The sequence below is a fragment of the Trichomonas vaginalis genome, assembly GCF_026262505.1.
Source record: "Trichomonas vaginalis G3 chromosome Unknown ctg_111, whole genome shotgun sequence".
Lineage (NCBI taxonomy): Eukaryota > Parabasalia > Trichomonadida > Trichomonadidae > Trichomonas > Trichomonas vaginalis.
This window is the reverse complement of record NW_026529198.1, coordinates 878-11,691: the sequence shown is the minus strand read 5'-3', so window position 1 is coordinate 11,691 and position 10,814 is coordinate 878. Positions and strand designations below refer to the sequence as shown.

The window sequence follows — 10,814 nt, the reverse complement described above, 5'->3', positions numbered from 1 at the left end:
AACTACTCGGTCAACAGCGACGACTCTCAAAAACCGTTGTGTAAAAAGTTTTACCGTTGGACAAAAAAGTATATATAGAAAACAAAAAACGTTTATAGTTCATTCAATATTTGAGATGGAACGGTTTTCCAACGGTAACTATTAAATAAAATAAAAAAATAGAGGGGGTCTCCGTTGACGAAAACGGTTTATTTTAAACTTTTCTATGAGTAGTCCGAAAAAAACAGTTTATTTTTGTCTAATGGAAGGAAGAAAAAGTGTCGCAAACAATTCGTCGACTACCTCTGCAGTTAAAGTTCCTACAACTTATGTCTCACCATTCTCAAAACCCTTACAACCTCCTATAATACCAAAGCAACTTCCTCATACAATTGCAAACAATTCGTCGACTACCTCTGCAGTTAAAGTTCCTACAACTTATGTCTCACCATTCTCAAAACCCTTACAACCTCCTATAATACCAAAGCAACTTCCTCATACAATTGCAAACAATTCGTCGACTACCTCTGCAGTTAAAGTTCCTACAACTTATGTCTCACCATTCTCAAAACCCTTACGACCTCCTATAATACCAAAGCAACTTCCTCATACAATTGCAAACAAATTGTCCAACAATTTGAGTTCTTCTTCTCAAAACACAACAGATACAGCTCAGCCAACAGGTCAAGCAACAACAACTATCGGAACAGAAGCATTTTCAGAAGAAGTTCATACCAATCAGACTCCAATCGAACATACAGAAACACAACCACCCGAAAATACAGAAACACATCCAATCGAACATACAGAAACACATTCTGCAATGACCACTAGGTCGCAAACACGATATCTCGCCTTTTGCAAACAATTTAAGTCTCAAATTCAAGACACACAAGATAGCGACACTCCTCTTTCAGAGAAAGTTCGTAGAAAATACGCAAAGCAAAGGTTAGAATTGTTAGATAAGTTAAATGAACAGTGGGGTTCAGAAGACAATCGAGATTATAACGAGATGTTTCAAGCTGTCATGGATGCCATTCAGCCTCTTGAAAACGAAATCAAAGACCCTGGCGTACTTGTTGACATGTTTGCTTCATATTTACCCGTTACTGCCAATCTCATAGCGTTGCAAGCTATTGACCAGTTCATTCACTTGTTTCCAAAGAACTTGCAGAAGCATTTACAAGAAGTTAAAGTTGCTGAATTTGTCCGTTTATATCCAAATTCATACAATTATTTGGAAGAATTGAATGAACATGGTGAAAGGTCATTCTATTTATATTTCTACACAAAAGACAACCAGTCAAAACGACTATACTGCATTGAACCTATGCCTCAATTCGTAGACAATTTCCACGTTATAACAACTGTTGCTTTAGATATTCCTGCCAGAGTTCCATATGGAGGAACAGTAACTATCTCAAGCTTTCCCAAGGGCTATAAAGGAAAGCCTCTCACAATTGCAAAATTCACACACAGCAGTTGCCAATTTGTTCAAGATGTCGAGTTCCATTTCCTCAACAATACGACTTTCATCATAGAGACTCCTCAAGAAGGTATATACAAAGTTTTCATTGCAGGATTTGTTGATCCCAATGGCGAAGAAGAAGAAGTCGAAGAAATCCTCACCTCAGAGAGCGAAGAAGAAGAAAATTTCCAAGACATTCAAGATTCAGAATATACCGAATAAAAAAACAATTTAAGACTAAAAATTTAATTTTATTATAATATTTTATTTTTTTCATCTGGTCTTTGTCTCATTCCTCCTCTAGTTTCTTAGGGGCTAGAGGGCACGAAGTGCCTGGAAGCCCCACTACCTTTTTTTTTTTTTTTTTTTTTTTTTTTTATATTTATTATAAAATGATATTTAAAAAAATATGTATAATTATTGAATTAATTTTTGATAAGGAGTCAAAAAATTTTTGACAAAATTGAAATATATTTAAGCTAAGAATTGGTGGTGTGAGATACTATTTCATGCAATAGTACTCACACCCTTCAATTCTTCCTATGGCGTCGAGAAAATTTTGGTGAAATGCGACGACATTTCGCCAAAATTTCTCGACGCCATATAGAGAACTATAGTCTGCGAGGTACTGATTCTATCTATGTACCTCGCAGGCTATAGTCCCCAGCCAAAATGGTTAAAAATTGTTGTGCATGAAAAATAGCATGACTTCACTTCTGATAAAAAGTGACAGTATTTGACAGTGTTTGACATCTATTTGTCATATTTGAAAAATGGAGAATAATGATGTAAGGTATACACTAATTAAAATTATTTGAGATGAAAATTTGAAGTGAAAATAAAATTTTATTTTTTTTTAAAAAAAATCATTAATATGTGATGTTTTAAATTTGTTATTATTAATTAATATCTGAAACTATTGAATTATAACAGTTTATATGTTCTCAATTTAAAAAAAATTGTGAAGAATTTATATTTTTGGAGAAGGGTGTTTAACATTTGTGAGTGAGAATGCAAGTAGAAGTTTGGTGTTTTAAGGCTAAGTTAATATAGATTTGCTATTGCTATATATGTGAATATGTTGTGTTATAATACAAGATATAAAAATATATTATTAAAATTTTCGACGCCATATAGAGAACTATAGTCTGCGAGGTACTGATTCTATTTATGTGCCTCGCAGACCGTAGTTCTCAGCCAAAATGGCTAAAAAATGGGTGCAATGTAAAAAATTGCACCCAATTTTTAGCCATTTTGGCTAGGAATTGGAGGGTGTGAGTACTATCGTTTGTAATAGTTTCTCACACCCTCTAATTCTTCGTATATACACATTATAAAATCATTCAAAACGATACACATATTTTCTAAAAAACAATCCGAAAATTTTATTATGATAATTTATTAAACTTTAATCTAATTCTTAAACCAATTGAATATATCGAATAACACAATTAATTGAATACATCTTTTGAAATTGAAAAGAAAAATTAATAAAAATAAAAAACTGAACTTTATTAAATAAAGAAAAGGTATGAAAAGAAGTTTGAAAACAATAAAAAAATAATGTGATTGTTGATAAACGATTTTTATTTCGACAATTATTAGAAAGGATTATGATAGAGTTTGTAAAATATGTTCGATCTGTGTATGTCAAATCGTGCCAAGTTAAGTATACTAGGGACACAAATTGAGACGAGAAAAGCAAATTGAGAGGAAAAAACCGTTCAAAATGTTGTAAACTTTTGAATTTTAGCCCAAAAATCGCGTTCTTATTTTTGACCTATTCAATTAATAATTTTAGTTTAAATAAAAAATAATTGTTTAGTCTAACGACGACATTCTTTTGGAATAGGAAACAAGATGATTTAAAGGTGCACCCGTATATACGTTTATTTGAGAGGAGGAGGATTACCCTCTCAATTTTGAGGGATTCGTTAGTTTATTTTCTCGATGAATATGCAATAAAATTTGATTTTTACCTTATCAATATACTTCATATAATATACACATGTTCATGTAAAAACTTTTTTCCAAAATCCTCAGGAATTAAGGGATTTTTGAATTTTAATAGGGTTGCTAGATTCCCGACGATAGGTGTCTTGGAAGATTTGCCTGGTGTCATCATAGTGTCTTTAAATCAAAAATTTTATTTTCGAGTTAGTTTTATCGATTTTTCAATAAAAAACATTTCTAAAACAAGAAAATAAAACGATAAAATATTTATATTTTATATAAGGATCTTATATATTTAAAATAAATATCATTTTATTTTTTTCATTGGTGTCTGTCAAACCATAATACACTATTCAAAAATTCAATGTGTCTTGCGGCTTCAAAAGACACCTTCAAATTGAATGATAGCACAGACACTATTGAGTTTTACCCATTTTATTTAGTTTTTACCCTTTTTATTTTTAAGAATTAATGAATAAAACAGCCGTTTTGCTATAACCTCAATCACTTTTATTTATTATTTTAAATATTATTTAATTTTATTATTTGAATAGGCAAACTTATATTTGAGAAGCTCAATTTGAGACCACTTAATACATTGAAATATCATAAATATTGAAATATTAAAAAGTGTATTTCAAAATATTGAAATTATAAAAATTTATAATACTGAAATTGAGACAAATTAATAAATTCAATGTGTTTTTTTGAAATAACTCTCAAATATTATTTTTTTGTTTATTTAATGATGAATAAATATGATTGCTTTAGTCAATCATAAAAACTAATTCAAGTTTAAAATAATGAAAGGATAATTTAATCGTTTTTTAAAATACAATTATTTTTTGTTATAGACCGAAAATAGATTTTTTCGGTTTTCTCTTCAAATAATTGAAAGAATGATACTATTATAGGTTTATTATATTATATAGCATATACTCATGCTATAGCCGAAAATTATAAGTTTTGAGAAGATTGAATATAACACAAATAAATTTGAATGTAAGTTAAATTGCTTGTTGTTTTTAATAGCTATTTAATGAGAAATCCAATATTGCAAAATTCAAATTGAATGATTGAAAGAACAGAAAAAGTCATTCTTTTCAATTTCGAATATGTTTCATTGTATTTATAATTATATGGCAAATAAGATATTTAAACTTGATTTTTGAAGGGAAATTCACAAAATTGAATGAATTCAAATAATTTTTATTCAAAAATAAACTAGTTATTTGAGTTTAATACTAATTATCTATTCAAACTACAAAGTTTGTAATTTAAAATATTTTGTGAGATCAGATTGAATTAATTCAAGGTTCTTTTTAATTAATATTAATGACCATATTACGCATTTTCGAACATTCTAAACCAAATATATAAAAATGGGAGACGAATGTTAAATTTGCTAGACATGGGGGAGTTGTCTGCAAAGTTTTAGCTCTTATCTCTAACAAAAAATTAATTTTTAAAAAAATGACCGAATACGTTTCACAGCGAGAAAAAAATAAAAGGCAAGATAGAATTTTCTAGACATAAAGAAGTTGTTTACCGAGTTTTAGCTCTTATCTCTAACAAAAAATTAATTTTTAAAAAAATGACCGAATACGTTTCACAGCGAGAAAAAAATAAAAGGCAAGATAGAATTTTCTAGACATAAAGAAGTTGTTTACCGAGTTTTAGCTCTTATCTCTAACAAAAAATTAATTTTTAAAAAAATGACCGAATACGTTTCACAGCGAGAAAAAAATAAAAGGCAAGATAGAATTTTCTAGACATAAAGAAGTTGTTTACCGAGTTTTAGCTCTTATCTCTAACAAAAAATTAATTTTTAAAAAAAATGACCGAATACGTTTCACAGCGAGAAAAAAATAAAAGGCAAGATAGAATTTTCTAGACATAAAGAAGTTGTCTACCAAGTGTCAGCTGTTACTTCTTCTCAATACTGATATAAAATAAAAATCTTTATTATTTATTTAACCTTTATTGTTTCATTAAACTTCATTTATTTTATATTATAGTTTTATTCTTTTAGCTACTTGTAAACTAATCTAATTTTATATCATCATTTTACCGGATTATTCTTCAGTACATCGATTGTGTATCTAAAATAATATCATTATCCTTATTCTGTTTTTTCCAAAATTCTTTTAAATATCTTTTTTGGTTAGATTACTTTATACTTTTTACTTTTATTTTTTAATTTCAAAAAAAAAATTTGGTGATTGTTCTATTCTGTTACAATGTGCATTATCATATTCTAATGAATTATTCATTACATACATTTAAAAAAACTTGTTAAAAATGAAATTAAAAAATTATGTTTATTATTACGCTGTGAATGTGTCAACAGCGGTCATGCCTGTATCTGTATCCCATATTTGCCACAACCTTTCTGTATCTGCATTTGTGTATTTCGGTTTCAGCTGATACATTTGATTTGGCGTGTAATTTGTTCCAGTTAATGGATTAATTGGGAGATCTTCATGCGGTGTGTTATTATTGTACTCCCAAATAAAGGCAGGAATAGCCTGAATGCTTTGGCAGCGCTCCAATGTCGGCCAGAATCTCTCAATCTTCCCATTTTGGTAGGGAGAATGAGAGTCTGTATGCCGCCATTGGACGCCCCAAAGATCAAGTAGATCTTGAAAGGCGCCCCTATTTTCTGAACCGTTGTCGGTCCAGAAACAATAAGGGGCGCCAAATTCAATGAAGGCGGAAGCCGCAACGTTCGCTGTCGTCGCTGCCAGCATATCTGGTATTTGTATACACGCTAGGACTTTGCGGCTAAAATCGTCGATTATGCCATAAATATACTGGCCACGAACACCCCTAAAATAATGAACATCTGCGTGCCAGATAAGATTGGGTGAAAGCGCCCAATATCTTACTGCTGTTTCTGGCCCGGCATGCTCTAATCGCGTCTTGGTGAAATGATTTTCTTTGAAGTATCTGCGTACTTCTCTATAAGATAAATCAATTTGTTGTATCATAAGACGAAATGGTGGAAGTGAACTCAAAATAAGAGTAATTAGGTTATTTTGCCGACCAAATATATTTACAAGGCAAAATATCATATTACATGTCAACCTATTATCAGTATGTTTTGATAAAAAAAATTTATCAAATATCATATTAAAATTAACATCTATATCTATATCAATATCTACACTATAAATTTTTTTATTCAATATCATAGATTTCAAAAATTTATTTCAATTTTAAATTAATTTATGGTTTTCATCAAAATTGTTTTTTATTAAAAAGCATGTTTCACAATTTTTACGGTTTCTTTCAAAAGTTATAAAAAGAGAGTCAATAAGAAATTTCAACGCTTCAAGAAGGAATCAAAGAAATTGACGAAGTTCCAGAATTTTATTCAACAATTCTTAATCAATTAACAAAAACTATACCGAAACTTATCTTACCATCCAAATCAAATCACATTACATACGGAATAAACATTTAATCTTTTACCATTAAAATTATATTTATACGTTATTTAATTTTTTTACGTCTAAGTTGAATAGGATAATAGCCGAAGATATAAAGTAACTATAGTTTACAAGCTAAGGAACAAATCAGCATTGAAACTAAAAAATAACGTATTTGAATAATTTCGTAAAAAATTAGAATTACTCGATATTAAGCATATTGCTTTTCTATCATATATGCTTATATTCTACAATAGTGTTACCAAACATCGGGCAACATCATACGTATAATACAACTTTTTCGTACTTCTTTATCGAATTTAAATAGAACTAAGTTTTTATTTTAAATAAAAGAGAAATAATTCTAATTTATAATCTCATTATTAATTTATTCTCATTTTAATATTTCATCGATTTTTTATTATCGATATTCAATACAAATGAATTCATATTATAATAGTATCTAGTATAACTAGGTATTCTATCACAGTATTTCTTCAATTTATTATAATATTTCAGCATTTTTTAGTTTCAATGCTGATTTGTTCCTTAGCTTGTAAACTATAGTTACTTTATATCTTCGGCTATTATCCTATTCAACTTAGACGTAAAAAAATTAAATAACGTATAAATATAATTTTAATGGTAAAAGATTAAATGTTTATTCCGTATGTAATGTGATTTGATTTGGATGGTAAGATAAGTTTCGGTATAGTTTTTGTTAATTGATTAAGAATTGTTGAATAAAATTCTGGAACTTCGTCAATTTCTTTAAAAAAAAAAAAAAAAAAAAAAAAAGGTAGTGGGGCTTCCAGGCACTTCGTGCCCTCTAGCCCCTAAGAAACTAGAGGAGGAATGAGACAAAGACCAGATGAAAAAAATAAAATATTATAATAAAATTAAATTTTTAGTCTTAAATTGTTTTTTTATTCGGTATATTCTGAATCTTGAATGTCTTGGAAATTTTCTTCTTCTTCGCTCTCTGAGGTGAGGATTTCTTCGACTTCTTCTTCTTCGCCATTGGGATCAACAAATCCTGCAATGAAAACTTTGTATATACCTTCTTGAGGAGTCTCTATGATGAAAGTCGTATTGTTGAGGAAATGGAACTCGACATCTTGAACAAATTGGCAACTGCTGTGTGTGAATTTTGCAATTGTGAGAGGCTTTCCTTTATAGCCCTTGGGAAAGCTTGAGATAGTTACTGTTCCTCCATATGGAACTCTGGCAGGAATATCTAAAGCAACAGTTGTTATAACGTGGAAATTGTCTACGAATTGAGGCATAGGTTCAATGCAGTATAGTCGTTTTGACTGGTTGTCTTTTGTGTAGAAATATAAATAGAATGACCTTTCACCATGTTCATTCAATTCTTCCAAATAATTGTATGAATTTGGATATAAACGGACAAATTCAGCAACTTTAACTTCTTGTAAATGCTTCTGCAAGTTCTTTGGAAACAAGTGAATGAACTGGTCAATAGCTTGCAACGCTATGAGATTGGCAGTAACGGGTAAATATGAAGCAAACATGTCAACAAGTACGCCAGGGTCTTTGATTTCGTTTTCAAGAGGCTGAATGGCATCCATGACAGCTTGAAACATCTCGTTATAATCTCGATTGTCTTCTGAACCCCACTGTTCATTTAACTTATCTAACAATTCTAACCTTTGCTTTGCGTATTTTCTACGAACTTTCTCTGAAAGAGGAGTGTCGCTATCTTGTGTGTCTTGAATTTGAGACTTAAATTGTTTGCAAAAGGCGAGATATCGTGTTTGCGACCTAGTGGTCATTGCAGAATGTGTTTCTGTATGTTCGATTGGATGTGTTTCTGTATTTTCGGGTGGTTGTGTTTCTGTATGTTCGATTGGAGTCTGATTGGTATGAACTTCTTCTGAAAATGCTTCTGTTCCGATAGTTGTTGTTGCTTGACCTGTTGGCTGAGCTGTATCTGTTGTGTTTTGAGAAGAAGAACTCAAATTGTTGGACAATTTGTTTGCAATTGTATGAGGAAGTTGCTTTGGTATTATAGGAGGTCGTAAGGGTTTTGAGAATGGTGAGACATAAGTTGTAGGAACTTTAACTGCAGAGGTAGTCGACGAATTGTTTGCAATTGTATGAGGAAGTTGCTTTGGTATTATAGGAGGTTGTAAGGGTTTTGAGAATGGTGAGACATAAGTTGTAGGAACTTTAACTGCAGAGGTAGTCGACGAATTGTTTGCAATTGTATGAGGAAGTTGCTTTGGTATTATAGGAGGTTGTAAGGGTTTTGAGAATGGTGAGACATAAGTTGTAGGAACTTTAACTGCAGAGGTAGTCGACGAATTGTTTGCGACACTTTTTCTTCCTTCCATTAGACAAAAATAAACTGTTTTTTTCGGACTACTCATAGAAAAGTTTAAAATAAACCGTTTTCGTCAACGGAGACCCCCTCTATTTTTTTATTTTATTTAATAGTTACCGTTGGAAAACCGTTCCATCTCAAATATTGAATGAACTATAAACGTTTTTTGTTTTCTATATATACTTTTTTGTCCAACGGTAAAACTTTTTACACAACGGTTTTTGAGAGTCGTCGCTGTTGACCGAGTAGTTTTTTGTGCTGAACAAAAAGTGTCATATAAACATCTGTCAAAAACCGCTTTTTAACTTCACTTAAAATGCCACGTAAGCTACGTAAGAATATACGTAAGAGGAAGAGAGCATTGAAACATCCAATAGTAAAACTGACACCACAACAACAGTTGCAACAACAAATGCTGAATGACCCCACTATGTTGCAACAAATGTCAAGCAACCCTATGCTTTTAAACCGAGTTATTGGTGCACAGAGTGGAGGTTTAAGAGCGGCACTTTTAGCGAAAATGGCAGGCTATGGTGGAGCTGCAGACGGAACAGCTTATAACCCTCAAAGTCAAATGAATTTGAGTTCACTCAAAAATCAAATAACAGATGTCAAAAAGTCAAACATAGACATACAGAAACAAATAAGTGAAAACGAAAAGAAACTAGAATATGACAGACACACAAAGAAACTCAATGAGTTAAACGTAGAGAAAAGAAGAAAGAAGAACAACTGAAAGAACTAAGTACAGAGGAATATGCGAAAAAAGTGTCAGAAAAAGCAGCAGAAGTAGCAAAAATGGAACAAGATGTCATAAATTTGAAAAACCATACTACTCAATATAAAGTACTGAAAGATGAAGAAATAAAACAAAAAGCCCTGAAGACATATATGGATAGCGATGAGTATAAAAAAGAAGTTGAAGCAAATGTAAAGGCAGAAAAACTTTTACAGTTGCAAAACCAAACCGTACAGTATGAAAACTTAGCACAAGAAAGTAAAAATAACGACGCGGCTATGCAAAAGGCAATGAAAAGCGCAGAATATATAAAAGCCAACAATGACTGGTTAGATGCCCAAGCCAACGCTAAAGCAGCCCAACTCATAGGGTCAATAAGGACAAAAATACAAGCGGATGAAGACAGTTCAAATGAAGCTTTAACAAATGCTGACTTTAAGAACGCCTTCGAAGCTCTTCATAGTAAGGTGAAACAAGTGAACGACTTCTCATCTGGAAAGAAACTGAAGTCTGAAGGTTTCGACAACGAGTTAAAAGAAGTAGCACAAAATATGACGAAAATAACAGATGCAGCAACGAGACAGGCAGTTCAAAGTGCCTATGACGCCGTTAGAGCAACTGTTGTGAAAAGTCAAGAAAAAGAGTTACAACAGACCAAAACAGACCTAGTAAATGCTTTCTTAAGAACGAAAAGTCAGGTAGGACATTACGCTGCAGATGGAACATATGTGCCAGCTGGTGGAACTTATATACCACCAAACCCTCCAAGAGAAGCACCTGCACCAGGACTACCTAGAACATTTACATCGTCACATGGACACAGACACAGGCATGCACCAAAACCAACACAACAACCAACAGTTCAAAACCCTGCACAACAACCAACAGTTCAAAGCACCA

General features: G+C 31.4%; 3 protein-coding genes and 1 pseudogene across 4 annotated transcripts, besides 3 other annotated features; 1 reads left to right on the top strand and 3 right to left on the bottom strand.

The window, feature by feature from the left end:
* Positions 1-241: 241 nt before the first annotated feature.
* Positions 242-1,669, top strand: TVAGG3_1074160 (attachment subunit, putative-related family; the record flags this gene model as incomplete). The annotated part of the gene is made up of 1 exon (XM_051256480.1): positions 242-1,669. One exon carries the CDS (start codon positions 242-244, stop codon positions 1,667-1,669), a length of 1,428 nt encoding a protein of 475 aa, XP_051076304.1.
* Positions 1,670-4,247: 2,578 nt separating this feature from the next.
* Positions 4,248-5,088: a mobile genetic element.
* A 639-nt stretch (positions 5,089-5,727) lies between these two features.
* TVAGG3_1074140 (gag-polypeptide of LTR copia-type retrotransposon (UBN2 2) family) lies at positions 5,728-6,150 on the bottom strand (the record flags this gene model as incomplete). Its single annotated transcript, XM_051256479.1, has 1 exon — positions 5,728-6,150. One exon carries the CDS (start codon positions 6,148-6,150, stop codon positions 5,728-5,730), a length of 423 nt encoding a protein of 140 aa, XP_051076303.1.
* Positions 5,728-6,637: a mobile genetic element.
* Positions 6,638-7,384: 747 nt separating this feature from the next.
* Positions 7,385-7,413: a mobile genetic element.
* Positions 7,414-7,757: 344 nt separating this feature from the next.
* TVAGG3_1074110 (uncharacterized protein) lies at positions 7,758-8,117 on the bottom strand (the record flags this gene model as incomplete). The annotated part of the gene is made up of 1 exon (XM_051256478.1): positions 7,758-8,117. One exon carries the CDS (start codon positions 8,115-8,117, stop codon positions 7,758-7,760), a length of 360 nt encoding a protein of 119 aa, XP_051076302.1.
* A 382-nt stretch (positions 8,118-8,499) lies between these two features.
* Positions 8,500-9,185, bottom strand: TVAGG3_1074100 (annotated as a pseudogene). Its single transcript has one exon. A coding segment is annotated over exon 1 (686 nt).
* Between the last annotated feature and the right edge of the window lie 1,629 nt (positions 9,186-10,814).